General features: G+C 50.9%; 5 protein-coding genes across 5 annotated transcripts; 4 read left to right on the top strand and 1 right to left on the bottom strand.

The window, feature by feature from the left end:
- Window positions 1–762: 762 nt before the first annotated feature.
- Window positions 763–2,157, top strand: CC1G_12254 (hypothetical protein; the record flags this gene model as incomplete). Its single annotated transcript, XM_001839254.2, has 7 exons — window positions 763–969; window positions 1,022–1,123; window positions 1,177–1,388; window positions 1,443–1,482; window positions 1,541–1,734; window positions 1,797–1,981; window positions 2,042–2,157. The coding sequence occupies 7 exons, from the start codon at window positions 763–765 to the stop codon at window positions 2,155–2,157; spliced, it is 1,056 nt and encodes a 351-aa protein (XP_001839306.2).
- Window positions 2,158–2,946: 789 nt separating this feature from the next.
- On the bottom strand, window positions 2,947–3,228 carry CC1G_12255 (hypothetical protein; the record flags this gene model as incomplete). Its single annotated transcript, XM_001839255.2, has 2 exons — window positions 2,947–3,034; window positions 3,086–3,228. 2 exons carry the CDS (start codon window positions 3,226–3,228, stop codon window positions 2,947–2,949), a joined length of 231 nt encoding a protein of 76 aa, XP_001839307.2.
- Window positions 3,229–3,782: 554 nt separating this feature from the next.
- On the top strand, window positions 3,783–6,112 carry CC1G_12256 (hypothetical protein; the record flags this gene model as incomplete). The annotated part of the gene is made up of 10 exons (XM_001839256.2): window positions 3,783–3,828; window positions 4,088–4,128; window positions 4,396–4,414; window positions 4,487–4,562; window positions 4,795–4,970; window positions 5,107–5,229; window positions 5,360–5,394; window positions 5,446–5,633; window positions 5,703–5,890; window positions 5,952–6,112. 10 exons carry the CDS (start codon window positions 3,783–3,785, stop codon window positions 6,110–6,112), a joined length of 1,053 nt encoding a protein of 350 aa, XP_001839308.2.
- Window positions 6,113–7,660: 1,548 nt separating this feature from the next.
- CC1G_12257 (hypothetical protein) lies at window positions 7,661–8,314 on the top strand (the record flags this gene model as incomplete). Its single annotated transcript, XM_001839257.1, has 4 exons — window positions 7,661–7,708; window positions 7,760–7,773; window positions 7,817–7,976; window positions 8,048–8,314. The coding sequence occupies 4 exons, from the start codon at window positions 7,661–7,663 to the stop codon at window positions 8,312–8,314; spliced, it is 489 nt and encodes a 162-aa protein (XP_001839309.1).
- Window positions 8,315–11,108: 2,794 nt separating this feature from the next.
- CC1G_14742 (hypothetical protein) lies at window positions 11,109–13,887 on the top strand (the record flags this gene model as incomplete). Its single annotated transcript, XM_001839259.2, has 8 exons — window positions 11,109–11,282; window positions 11,344–11,658; window positions 11,722–12,010; window positions 12,071–12,430; window positions 12,495–12,790; window positions 12,841–13,042; window positions 13,110–13,427; window positions 13,478–13,887. 8 exons carry the CDS (start codon window positions 11,109–11,111, stop codon window positions 13,885–13,887), a joined length of 2,364 nt encoding a protein of 787 aa, XP_001839311.2.
- Window positions 13,888–14,783: the final 896 nt, after the last annotated feature.

The raw sequence follows: 14,783 nt of genomic DNA on the forward strand, positions 1-14,783 counted from the left end.
CGTCCTTTACCTCACCTTGTTTCACAGGACACCCACAGCGCTATGCTACACTTTCCTGGACGGCATATACCTTTTGGATCTTTGGCTATGGCTGGACTTCTCATCTTCCCGTGCTTGAGCAGACTGCGTTCAATTTAGCTTCCAGTCCGGCAATGGTGCGGGATTGGAGTCACGCCGACCACGGAACCCATAGGGTGGAGAGCTTCTACCAAGTTCGAACTTCACGGGGCCTTCTGTGATAACTGCATCATCACTCCACAACGTAAGTCGGGTTCGATTAGTATTTCCGACGAAACGCGATTGGTCTCTCCAACGCTCAAGGCCTGCAGCTTGGATGAATTATCGGCGAATGGGCCTCTTCCTTCATGAGTTCTCTATCATGGGCATGGCTTCTCTGTATACGCGCTACCACTTCTCGTGGTTCTTCATGAGGATCTTATGACTAGAGGCTATCTCGCGTGGCTTTATCTCGAAGCGTCGCCCTTGCTCTCGTTCTCGTGCTGACTTCCGAGATGTTCTGGTCATTGGCGCTAGCGCTAGCAACTGCAATTGGCCCTGCGAACGGGCTCCTAAGGTTTCCCTGCTCACAACTGGTTACACAACGTCTTGACCCGTACGTCTCCTCTCATATTATATCCAAGTAATTATCTGACAAATCTTCCGTAGCCTGGTAACGCCTGGCGAAGTTTCGCCCCATATTCACCAAATCGTTGGAGGAGTAAGTCGATTTTTTAAAAAGCGAATTAACACAATAAATCTGACATGGCGCCTAGAATGCGTACGTTTGACGATCGTAATCTCGAGAGGCGGGCGTCGTTGATCCTGTCCTGTAGTTTCAACATCAGCATGGATCCTAATGTCGACATCGCCGAGACGTCGACCTGTACCACCTGTCGTTTCAAGGAGGACAAGTCCAACTACTGGACGGCAGTTATGTACTTCAAACACCCTAACGGAAGCTTCATTCGAGTGAGCAAAGCCTTGATCCTTATCTTTGACATTCAAGCCAACGTCAAAACAGGTTCCTCAAGCAGCGAACGGAGGAACAGGACGGCCTAACGGCGGTATGACTATCTACTACATTCAGCCACCTGGAAACCTCCCTGTTACGGCGTTCCGCAAGGTATGTGGTGGCGGTAAATAGTATTTTGCGACGGTGGCTAACTGTCGATGAAGGGCTTTAGGATGATTACTGGGAACCCTATGATCCGAAACTACGATCACGTTCGCGCCGACAGCCCTGAAGCGTATGCCTTGACGTACAGATGCTGGGACGACGTGCCATTCAGCGATTGGGCGTACGCACCGGGCGTTGGTCCGTTCGAGAGCATTCACCTTCCGAAGAAGAAATGCCTCGGTGGTATCCGAGCGAATATCTTCTTCCCATCGTGAGTGCTCAGTGTGGTCTAACTGTATTCGAACCTCAATTCCAACTGTAATAGGTGCTGGGATGGAGTGAACTTGGATAGTCCAGATCACCATGTGCGTTTGCCTCTTATTATCCTTATTTTGTAGATCACTGACGCCGCTACGGATCTAGAGCCACGTTGCGTTCCTCCGGGCAAAGGTCCCTCCCCAAGGGATCTTCTATCTCAGCGGCGAATGCCCAGAAACCCATCCCGTTCGTATCCCCCTTCTCTTTATGGAGACCGTTTGGGATACTCGAGCCTTCAACCATCTGTGGGAGGAAGACGGGAGCGGGAACCAGCCTTTCGTTCTCAGCATGGGTGATCCGTGAGTCATTGATTCCGTCCTCATCGTCGACGATACTGATCAGAGTTATTTGTCCACATAAGAACTGGATACGGACACCACGGAGACTACGTGTTCGGCTGGGAAGGTGATTCGCTGCAGAGGGCGATGGACCATTGCTTAGATCGGGGCGACTTCCCCGATGACTGCAAGGAGCTCACGACTATCTCCGATGACGAAATGAACCAGTGTGTTCAAGAACCTGTCGTAGACGAAGTGACTGAAGGCTGTAAGCGTTCACTTAATTGGTTCTGTCTTTTACCTTCTGACGCTCAGCTAAACCCTTTAGATCTTGCGAGTCTCCCTGGATGCAATCCCATCCAAGAAGGTCCTGGCCCTGCAACTCTGGTTCCAAATTGCGACGCCGTCTCGACGACGGGATTCGCGCGACCCACCCCCAATTAGACCTTTGTCGGTACTCATGTTCGTTGCCAACAATGTTTCCTATATACTCTCAATAGTAAATGCGATTTTCGTTTCAACTGCCTCCACGTCCCCATTTCGGATGGGCGCTAAGATCGTTTGCTTTGTGCTTGCGTGTGAAAAAGATCTTGACCCCATAAAGATGAATCGTCACCTTGGCTTGACTTTTCGAGGAGAGCAACCGCGGTGTTGACCTGTATCCACGGAACGGCCAAGCTGGGACGCGCCTCGATCCATTATAGTTCTACGGGCAAGAAACGGATGCGCTTCCCTCCACAGAGCAAGGGCTTTCTTTATTTCCATCGCGAAAGCTCACATCCTGCCTCGCGCTCCATACGGTTCCGTCTCGTGGACGAGAATAATCTGGCTGGGTTCTCGACAGGGTCTGACCTCCTTGACAACACAGGCGCTGCTCCTTGGTGCATACCGCTACTCGCAGCAATGCACAAGCCGTCGTACTCGCCATTGTACCAATTGCTTCTCGCGACGGGACTGCACTCGCTGGAACAGGAGAAAAAGATCTATGAAATGACAGAGCCGGGCTTCCTTTGGCCAGTACGGGGAGTGTAATCATCGAGGATGTCACGGCGCCGTGGCTCCTCGACTCATCGATTAACAACGCCTCGAGGGGCATCCTGGAGGACGATAGAATTTATACCGCTCGGTTCGCCCGCACGTTCTGCACGCAGATGCATGGAGGCGAACATAGCAGGTCTCCTTATTCAGGTCAGTGCGTCGAGCGATATCATGCTTCGAAATGGATAGTACAGTTCATCCCGCATCCAAACCGCAGCTGGTTCTACGACTGATCAAGTATCTCGTTCCCGCCATGTCCCCATTTTCCGGACGAACGATATGCCTAGAAGCTGTGAGCAACAGGTTACTGGTGTTCAAACTAAGCGCGACATACCAAGACGATGTCTCCAGCGCTGTAGCGGTGGCGTAGACGGAGAACTTAACAGCCTTCGCAAAAGCGGCGAGAACCTTTGGCTTCCTTTCTTGCTTCTCGAACTGTTTCTGGCCGAAGCGGGGTGATACGACCTTCGGAATCATGATCAATCATGGCTATTTGCAGTCATACGATGGAAGTGAGCTATGAAATGGGAATGTAGGCGAAAGGGCAGGGCGAAACCTACCTAGAACTGCGTAGCTTACGCTCGTGGAGAGGTTAGAGTCGCACTCGGTAGGTGCTTAGTGGACGGTCGGATGATCTCAAAGTCTTCATCCAGGTGTCGAGACACGGAGAGCAGATCGACTTATCGTAGGACTGTGCAAGTAGCACCATGCAATGCTCATACTTTTGAATGTAGCTAAAGCAACACTGGTCACCTTCCTTATCTGTTTTCGCATGACTTGCGCACATCGAGCAGCGACTGAGGCGCTCGACTTCCGGATCATTTCGTCCACACAGGTGGATTACCTTCTGGGCGACTATGGGTCGCTGTTAGAGCCACAGCGAAGAGTCGAGTTTCCTTGATTCTCAACGATCGGGTCCCCTAACATTCACATATCCTATTCTTCTCGTATATACTCACATTCACAGAAGCCCGCATGAGAAGAAGTCGCGATCCTCACCAAGCGGGCGTACAGGGTGCCTGAACCGAGTCATGCCAAACAAAGCCATAGGGAGGGGAGGGGATAAAACGATGGAGAGTAGGTGGTTTCGAATAGAAAAGTATAGGTATATATTTTACATCGTGGATTTCCACGATCTGAAAGGTACCTCTTCACGCATGAAGAGGTACTGCTCTCCTCAACGCTGAATATATTGGATAATAGCCCTGGGGCCGAAACCAATGTTTACCCGTGAGAGTCGGCATCAGCGGCTATCAAATCGACCGCCACGAAGACGGCTGAGGGTTAGCGCTCTCAATCCTCGACCCTCACTTCGGTTACTCCCACTTCTATATAGTTTTACCACCTGTATCATCGCCTGTCTATATCTCTACAGAAGTAGGGAGGGTCTCCTGGCGCTATTGAAGAAGGCCATCGCAAACAACAACGAAGCGAGACGAAGGCAAGGGGATTACGAAGAAGCTGCTCGATGCTCCAAGTTTTTCCAGAACTTCGGGATGAGGGCTGTCTGGTGAGCGAATCGGCGAATTAGATGTTGAGCGCTGTTACTCATAGACGGCCCTTGTCATCCCACAGCAATGGTTGGAGGCGGGCCGTCTCGTGCTTCGCGTCTTCTGACAGAGGAAGCTTGATGAGGCATTTCAGGAGAAACAGTATAAGGACGGTAAGTCATTCATGGTGAATCTTGTAAAGGAGATCCTTGATTTAGGTATGCTCAGAGGATTGCTGTTTGTAGCCACGGCGTTGAGCCTGCGAGGCCACGCTTTGCTCCGAATTCCTTGCGCACAGCTGGTGACTGAGCGCTTCGATCCGTGAGTGCGATCCTCAGGTCCAGCTACCCACCCCAGACGAATTTCCTCCTCGCAGACTAGTAACTCCCGGACAGGTGTCCCCTCATGTACACCAAATCGTCGGTGGAGTAGGTACTCTCCCCTTCATCTCGTTCACGCCTGTGCTGACTCTCTGTCCTTCAGAATGCGTACGTCTTTCGGAAGGTCGACGCAACACGCTTCTTCGTTCCCTGATACCAGATACTTTCCATAGATTCAATCTCACGATGGACCCCGACTTGGATATTGAAAATGTCGCCACATGCACGACCTGTCGATTCAAGGAGGACAAATCCAATTACTGGACCGCCGTGATGTATTTCAAGCACGCCAACGGTTCCTTCATGCGCGTTCCCCAAATCGCCAATCACTTCACCGGGAATCCGGACGGTGGGATGACTGTATACTATATCCAGCCCCCGGACAATAGCCCGGTTACTGCGTTCCCTAAGGCGTGTCTTTTCGCTCGACGCTTCGCGTTTATCGTGGACTAACGGTCTGCGATAGGGCTTCCGAATGATTACAGGCGATCCCATGATTCGAAAACAGAAGCACGGCGATGTCAGCCCAGATTCATGGGCGTTGACCTTCAGGTGTTGGGAGAACCTCGAGCCGTTCGACCCGTCGAACCTTCCGAACGCTGCACCCGGTTCGCCCGTCGATACCTTTGCGCTTCCCAATAGGCCTTGCCACGGCGGTATTCGCTCGAATATATTCTTCCCATCGTAAGTCCTAGACGTAGCTCATTCATTGAGATCCTGCTAACTGCTTCGTTCCAGGTGCTGGGATGAACATCGATAGCCCTGACCACAAGGTGAGCGAACACTGGCTGGCGAATGTGCTTGACTGATTCATCTGTTTCCAGAGCCACGTAGCCTTCCTCGAGGGCGATGTCGGAGCAGACGGAATCTATCAGTGGAACAGTACCTGTCCCAGCACACATCCTGTCCGAGTCCCTTTGGTCTTCTACGAGATCGTCTGGGATACTCGCCCGTTCAACTCGATGTGGCCTACCGATGGAACTCAGCCTTTCGTGTTGAGTATGGGCGATCCGTACGTGAAGCGTTATCTGTCCTCCTACTGCGGTCGATGATTGTTAGAACTTACTCTACTTGCTTACAGAACTGGGTATGGACACCACGGCGACTACCTCTTTGGCTGGGAAGGTGATTCGCTGCAGCGCGCGATGGATAACTGCCTTGACTACGCTGGAAGACCCGACGGGTGCAAAGAGCTCACCGTTTTGAGCGACGAGGAGATCAACAGCTGCAAGGTACCGGTTCTCGTCGATGAGGTCGTTGAAGGAGAATGTAAGTCGCTTGTGTTGTCCTGATGGTACTGTGTCGGGGAGCTGATCGTTCGCTCGTGAAGATCTTCGAGAGTTGCCGGGGTGTAATCCACTTCAGTACGGGCCTGAGTCAGCCACGATGGTTCCCAGTTGTACCGCCGTTTCTACGACGAGTCGACCTCTCGCTACCCCTGCAGCGGCGCGTGAGGCTCTCATCGAACCGGCTGTGACTGGATTCGTGTAAATTTGGGTGTGTTGACGAATCGCGTCTCGAGTATTAGGAACAATGAATGAATATGGTTCGCTTTACTTCAAACATGGTCGCTTTGACTGAGTAGTCCGCTCAGAACGCTCAGAAAGCAATAGAAAGGGCTCACGTTCAGGGAGAACGCTTAACACGCTCCTAGTCTCGCTGTAACGTCCTGCATCTTCCGTCATCGCTTCTCCAAAGCGCCCATCGCCGACTCGTCCTCACCTGCCGTTCCTCCATCAACTGGCGTTTGGTCGACGTCCCAAACCTATCGACGAGACTTCTAGAAACGATCCACCCCGAAAGAATGATCGTGGCTGGAAGGGAACCCGATTGTCGAAACGGTAAAGGATAAAGCAATCCTCCGACCTCTACCTGGAAATTGGAAGCTCCCTCGTTTGCACGCATCACACGCTGTCGCACCCCAAATGATAAATCACAGAGGACTGTCGTTCATAGTCCGTCTCAGGTCTGTGAGTCAGTGACAAGTGTGACAGCCTTCCCTCTTCGATTGTTTAAGGTCACTCTTCGAATGTTGAAGGTGAGTAGCACTCGAACAGTCTCAGGCTTTTGTTCGAAGAATCAGGGATGTGACGTCTTCGGCATGGCTCTGGAAGGTGATATGATTCTGTATCATGGTGCTTTCGACGCTTGAGCTTCACAGTGATGTGTCCCTAGTCCACCCTCGACAACCCGTCAAGAGTCGTACTCGGGCAGCTAGGCTTCGTCGTAACATCTTCCGAATGGAAGCAGGGGGTCATCTACCTAACGCTCTGGAGTATCAGATATCAAGGAAGATGCTCGTGCACGTGCTTCGACGAGAATGCGAAGATGAGACTTTCGTCGTTGCGATTGGCTTTTCTTAACTCTGGTTAATCCTGTAGGTCCCATTCAATGTTCCCATCGCTCGCAACTAGTCCGATGTGCTCTCTGGCAGCGGTGGTCTACAGCATTAGAGTCTCTGTAGCGAGAAAGTGTCGTTTAACCTTCGTGAGTAGCTGAACCGCGGAATATCATCGATTACTATCACGTTAAAGACTTCGTCGAGTGCCAGGTTCATGTACCTTCGATCACTCAAACGATTCATGGGCTCGAGGATGATTTTGGAGATCCCTACCGCCTTGAATCATTTCCATATGCTTCCGAAGTTCTTATAAATCGATGGCCGTTCGAGGGAAGGGAAATTCGTTTATTCTTTCCCCGCTGTTACTTGCCCGTCTTCCCTACTGTGTTCTCCAGAGTCAGACATGGCCACCGCAGATCTCCACGACACCGTCGGAGCTCTTCAAATTGGCTCCTTGTTCTCTACTAGTGGGCTGCGGGCCGTTAAACGGCATACAACCGAGGCCTGTTGGGACAAAATGCCCCAAAACCAACAAAAGAAAAATCCGCAACATCGAGAGTCGAACCCTCGACCTCACCAGACGTCACGTGGCCTTAAGGTGTCGAGAATTTTGGACGCGCGAAACCCCGCGCAAAAGAACCCGAGTCCCAACAGGCCTCGGAATCTTCCTCTATGGGATTCTCACGCTCCAGGCCCATATGTACTACCAGAAGTACAAAGACGATAGATGGCAGCTTAGGATGTTGGTACGTTCTCAAAGATATCGCTCTATTAGTAACACTGATACAGCTCACCAGGTTGCACTAGCTTGGTACGCAAGCTTACTTCGTCGGTTGATATGTTCACCGTAACAGGCCAATCGCCAGGCTTTTGGAACTCGGCCATATGTTCTGCGTCAGCGCCGAAATATACAAGGCTACCATAACGTATTATGGTCGGCCTGATAAACTGTTTCCTTTCCCGTTCCTTGGGGCGTCGACGGCTGTTGGTGGGGGCATCGCTTTTCTCGCCCATGTGCGTGTTTTGGAATCCGACTGTCTAGGTCTCCCACCTTATGTCTTCGCTGACACTCTCTTCGTTTCTAGTCTTTCTTTTCCGTCCGAGTGTTTAGGGCACTTCCAAGGCCGTGGAACTGCGTTGGGGCTGTTACTTTCCTCATCGCCCTCGTGCGTTTCATCGGAAGTATTATCCTCGCAGCCCGCGCCGTCAGTGCTCCAGGTCTTGAAGAGTATCGAAGAAGCGTCGGCTGGATGGCGGTCTCGCTTTTGTCGATGGGTAGTGAAGGACATGGGTCACCCATGGCTCACTCAGGTCTGACGCTCACCCATACCCACCAAAACCCATACCCATGAGTGTGGGTGTGGGTTTCCGTGGGTTTATGTGGGTGTGGGTGTGGGTCTGAAACCCATGGGTTTTGGAAGCATGGGTAGAGTGGAATTGTGAGTGATTGGAGTGCAAATAGATATTGGACATAAATATTTAACTTAATAGAGTAGATAGCAACAGAAGCATTTTTCCCATTGGCACTATCTATCTGCCCGCGGCGGGTATGCCATACCCGCCGCTCAGGACCACACCCCCAACTGCACACCTTGTTTTTGCACCTCTATTCAACCGCCATCTATTGATATCAGTAGAAATCCTAATATTATGTTCCAAAAAACATGGCCATGTTTAATGTACGACGTCGTACCATCGTCCCCCGTGGGAAAATGATGTCATCGTACATTCATCGTACCATCGTACAAAAAAAAGTAATTTTTTCGGTAAATCGTACACTTTATCGTACCAATGTACGATGATCGTACATGGTTAATACCCGAAATCGATTATTGAAACCATAATGTACGATGTCATCGTACCATCGTACATTCCCATCGTACAAGTGTACGATGCCATCGTACATGGTTTATACCCGAAAACGGTTGATCCGTTTTGTACATGCCCAAATTTAGACATTACCCCGGCAAACGTCTCCTCCTCCTCCCTCTCTTTCCAAAAAGTAATGGCCCTCCGGGCATGCCTGGACACTGTGCACCTTGGCTGGTAGACCGAACCACGTAGAAAGAGACATGACACCCAAACTCGGACTATCAGTACTAAGTATGACTTCCGGGCAAAAGGCCTGGGAGAATAAGCCTTTTAACAGTCGCACTTCCACACTACATTTCGCTTCCTCACACTCTGAAAACTTTTATATTCATAATAATCCGTCACCTACGACACATTTTGTGGCATTGATACCCTACCTAGTACGCTGCGTCCCTAATAAATGCCCAATCACCTCCTGAACAATATCTATCGTAGTGCCTCTGGACTATTATCGTTGCAGACGCTTTGTTCACGGTCCCTCCTACGCTCCCTCATACCCATTTCACCCTTCCACGACCCTCACCATACGACAGCCTCCGTCATCGGCCATCAAGCCGACTACAAGCGCTCACACCCGAAAGGGGAAGGTTTGCCTTGCCCTGTGCGACGCGTGCTGGTATTCACACCTTGAACCTTGTCCCAATTGAATGTTTCCATGGCGGTAGGATGCGCGCGTAGGCGATGTTGCGACAGAAACCAAGTCAGACCAGCTGGTAGGGTAGCACGAAGGCTAGAGTGCACGGTTAATGATTACACTTAGACGCTCGCTATGTGGATTGTTTAAAGACCTTTCCTTAGCACGACAACTACGACTCAGAAGCTAACCTGAAGTCCATCCATAAGTACTCAGGTCCACGGGTGACTCGCGCGCCGTAACCGTCTAAGCAGGGAGGTTTTAAAGCTTCTTTAAGTAGAACGCGTACTACTAACACGTTCCACTTAGGGTGATGCGCACTCGTTACTTCGGTAGTCTTTTCTAGTCAGGCGCATACCATGCCCTTCAGACAAGCTATTCAGACGCTTATTGAGACGTAATGATTACCTTACCTCCATTTGATTGAAACATTTGCTACGGGATGAGGCAGTTATACCGAGATATTCAGCCCCTCACAAATAGCAGGCAGTCACTTTGGGGACCAGCGGAGCCGGTGGAGGGATCCTTTGAAGGGCTACGTGCAATTCTGTGAAGTTGAAATTGCAGAAAATACAGATTGATTCGAATCGAGCGGGACCTTGGCGGGACCTTCATTTTAAGTTGACGGTGGGAATCGGTTTGCGTAAGGGCGGGAGAGCCGATTCGAGTGCGATGTAGTTGAGTGCAGCGACAAGTAGAATGTCGTGGTTTTTCTCCCCAAACATAGGGTAAAAACTGAGTTTCGTTTGCGACAGGCTATATGCCATCCATTCTCCATTGACTAATAGGTGTGAGAGGTTGTGAGAGGGCCTAAATGTCGATATACTAGTGTACACTTAAAAGTTTACTTCAAGACAACCGTTTCTGAACCATACCAAAGCGCCCCAAATTGCCCGTGTTTGTACTTTGAGTCTTGAGAGGCTAAGACCTTGGAAATTCTCGAATTCACAAGAAAATCTGTATGTTTTGCTTGCACACGAGTGAAAACATGAGAATACCAACCCCCAATACATCAGAGAAGACTGCACATGCCCGCCGATAAGGACGGGGGAGCCGCTTTCAACTTTACTTGACATGGTGCCCTGATGCTGGCAGGAATTTTCATCCTGATACACCTCGCGCACGCTTCCCCGACTAGAAATCGACTGTCCCAGTCGCCTGGTTCCTTGCCTCATGTGCCTGGCATTCTTCCTTAATTTCGGAAAACACCGACTTGTGCAATTTTTGCAACGGACTCAAAGTGGGCGGCGCTCGAACTTCTTTCAAGAGCTTTGAAAGAATCGCGAAAAAAAATCTGTCAGGCACACCACGATCACAGGTATAGATCATGCTCAATCGAAAGCTTGGATCTCAGATCACCGATGGATATTTAAACACAATGTTCCCCAATAGGCAATTCTCGACACCTTTTACGTGTACACACTTCAACACCTCGATTGTTTGCCAAATTTGTTCGAAACAAGTATGAGTGGTCTCTTGGTATACCCTAGCGCGTGTTCTGAGCCAAGAAATGTTTTCATTTCGCATCGAAGTGTTTTTAGAAATGAGAAGCAGAGCCATGGAACGGTGCAAAGCGAGTCTTAGAGGTATTAAAGGTGCTGCGTCGAAGGACAAACACTTCTCAGAATCCCGTGTTCGACATGACTCCTCCACCGGACTCTACTCCCCTCCTTGTGCAACTTTTCCAGCTTATACCAGGTCTGGCAGCATTGTACATGTTGCTACTCCCGGTTCTCTATCGTCCTTCGGTAGTGATCAGCCAGAGACTCGCTCGCGAGCTTCGTGGTCATCTCAACACTCATCATGCGGATTTGGTAAGTCCGCTTTCTTCTTTTGCTTTATTAACCGACTCAAGCTAACTGGGTTTCGCCCTAGGTCTCACTTAGCGAACAGGTTCAGGACGCGGATGACGATGGTTTGCCTTTGCTAATGGCAATTTCCCGTCTCCATCGCCGTTTGGCTGCTTTAGACCAAGAGCCTAACCCTGATTGGTTCGTGATCCCTGATGACGAAGTTATAGCGCACATCGTTCCTGTCACCGCTACTATGCCACCCAGTCCCGCAGTCACTGTTTCTCCTCGCAGCGGTAAAACGGTACGTTGGCCGTTTTCTCCCCCGCCCTCGAGGTCGTTGGCGATCGGACGAGACGGATACGCGGTTGGTGAAATCCCCAATCCAGCCATCTGTTTCGTAAGCGCCAACTCCTTCTCCTGTCTCGGATGTTTTGCTAATCTTCGCCTTGCGCTTTTCTAGTCACCCGGTACTCCTCGCTTTCGTCGTACTTCGCAAAACACGGGCAAGGACGCTTCGTCTTACGGATCACCCAACAAGCGCGCGCCTAAACGCAAACCGAAATCAGCGGAGTTCGTCAACGACTCACAGGAAGAAGCCGACCCTAAGAAGCAGAAAGGTAACGATGGCGCTTCGGTTCCTAGTGCTAAGGCACTGGGTAAACGAAAGGCAGTCGAGAATCCGCATACGCCTGGCGAGTCCGCTGCCTTGGTTAAGGCTGCTCGTAATATCGTGACCCTTCGTCCTGCTGGTAAGCACCTTCTTTCTTGTCAGGTCTCAGTTTCGAAACCCTCTTCTGTTCAATTTACAGGCTCTGCGAAGGCTGCGTCCAACGCTGAGGCAGGTCCTTCTGGCTCCAAGAGGACTTCGTCGGGTAGAGGTAAAGCTGCCTCGACCACTTCCTCGGTCAAGAAGTTTCCGAAGGACGAGGGCATCGTCGCGTCCCAGCTTACTGGCGTCGACCCTATCGACCTTTCCACGCCTGAGGGGCGCAAACTCTTCAACGAGCTCAACCTCTACATGGCCACTCTGACCCATACGGTACTTGGTGCGAAGGATGACAAGACAGGTACCCTCGAGACTCGTCTTCGGTCCTCTCTTCCTTCCGAGGCCTTTGTTTCTTCACAACCTCAGGAAGACGCCCGGAAGGAGCTTCCGAAAACATCCAAAGGTATGAGCACTCGTTCTTGGTAGTCCTTTGTTCCTTCGCTGATTTGTCTTTCCTTCTCTTTCAGACCTTTCAGACGACGGTCAAAAGCAGATCAAGTACACTATGCATGAGTGGACCCCCGAGCTCGTCTTGGAGGGTAACACGCGCGCTTGTATCCCCATCATTGGCGCTCGTAATATGCGATACCGAGGATGCGTACTCGATGCTCAGAACCGTCCGTCCCCAGCCTTCAAGAATTTCGCTTTTGTTTCCAACGGCCAAGACTGGTTCACTTTCGATCGAACCCAGGTGAAGGACAAGGCCAAATTCCTGGACTTCGTCCTTCCTCAGGTTCCAGTTCCCCCTTCTAGCATCCCTACTGTTCGTTCCCTTTTCTTTCCTTCCTCCTTCAGCACTAACATGTGGGATAGGTCTACTACAAATGCTACACTTGTATCGTTAAACAGCGCGAGTGCCATCCACAAATCCTTAATGGCGTCGTGAATGTGAACGCTGATCGGTGCCAGCCTTGCGCGGCTGACAGCTCTAACGTCCCTTGTCTTAACTCCATCTCAGATCCCGGTGGTCGCTTGTTCGACGAGCTCTTCGCATCGGTGGAAGACGCGCCCAACAGTAAGTGCCTTTCTCTTGTTCCGGTCCCTCCTTTCACTGACTACTACTTCCTTCAGATCTTCGTGAGCACGCTCGTCGCGTCCAGTTTCAGGCCCGCAATGTACCACACCCTTCGTCAAATGGCTGAGTCTCGAGGTTAAAGCTCTCGAGTCTGCGGCAATGGCTTGGGAGGCCGAGATGCGCTCTTTCCTGGCCCTCGTCAAGCGATCGTACAATACCCACGCTCTAGATAGCTTGGTACCCGCTGTCTTCCCTTCAGTGGACTCCCTGAACGCGTTCTTGCACAGCTCCGACCACATCGAGACGAATGCTGACAACATCCGCCCTGTCGTCACGCTTCCTTCTACCTCGGTCGACAAGAACCTCTACGGCGATACCTACTGCCGTGTTCTTGACTTGTTCAACAGCGCCCCAGCCCCTCCTGCTCCCTCTTAGCGAGCAACTCATGTACGGTCCCCACCTCTGGAACGCACGCCCCTGGTTCGGTTCCTCTCACGAATACTTCTGAGGGGTTGCTCGCATGGGAGAGCGAGTTTTCGACCTCCATCGAAAGCTCTCTTCGCAAGTTGGCCGACGTTGCTGGGGAAAAGGCAACTGAAGACGCAGCCGAACCCGTTCCCAAGGACAGTGCTCAGGCCATGGACGTCGATTCTAAGTCCCCTACTCGTCCCAGTGAATCGGGCGATATCGAGATGTGTGCCGAGGGTAAGAAGCAGATTACTTCGTCTTCTCCCTCGTCTTCTGGTTCTTCGTCTTCGTCTGGGTCCTCCTCTTCCGAATCCGACTCTGGCTCTTCCGGCGACGGCATGTCTTCCTACTCATTTTTAAACCATCTTTCTGACTGATGGGCATTGTTTTCTAGACAACGACGATGGTTCGCAGACTCGAGAACGTACTGCGAGTCCCGAAATTCCCTTCCATAGTCCGACTTCGCGCCCTTACCCGACCTTCACTGTAGTCTCCCTGTTCTCTTTTTGCTCCTGGGTCTGACTTAGTCTGTTTTCAGACCATCCCCTGACTCTGACTCCGAGGACGAGGACGCTCAGTGATCTGATAGTCTTCGTCGTCTCCTATTCATCGCCCCTTCTTCTTTCTTCATCGTCATCATTACCTTGTCTGGTGGTAGGATTTATAGGAGATCTCTCGTAGCCTCTGTCGTTGTACATTTTTTTTTACCACATTTCCCTTCATAATTTCTTTCCTTTTATTCGCTCTTCTGTATATGCCTGTCCCAAAATGAGTGCTTTTGTGTTTGACTCAAGTTCATGTGTCTAAAAGCCCCTAGACAGCTAAGTCTCGGGGTTCTTTAATGGCAGTCTCCTCGCGACCTCAAAATTCGACGATCAATTGCATCAAACGTTATCCCCAGACGAGGAATTCCCGCCGCTGAGATCGTCTGAGATATGATAAATCCGCCAAAACGCGTGTGTAACGTGCTCATAGATGCTGTGAAATGATACGCCCGATTTTTCCAGCTTTTCCACGCGTCCTTTCTTTCCTCGCTGCCGTCGTGTTCGCTGGATTCCGCTCACAGATGATATCTTCGACCCATTCAATTGACTTAGCAATGGTCGTTCCTCGTTTTCTCCGCCACAAGCCGAAGGACTTTGGACTTAGTCACGAGCGTGCAGACCCTGCCCAATGCGGCGCACGGTGACTTGGGCTTTCTTTCCTCTCGACCACCATCACGGTTCACCACACATACACCACCCCGCCGTCCTCTACATCGAAATCGCGGGAA

Source organism: Coprinopsis cinerea (assembly GCF_000182895.1).
Source record: "Coprinopsis cinerea okayama7#130 chromosome 5 map unlocalized cont3.5, whole genome shotgun sequence".
NCBI lineage: Eukaryota > Fungi > Basidiomycota > Agaricomycetes > Agaricales > Psathyrellaceae > Coprinopsis > Coprinopsis cinerea.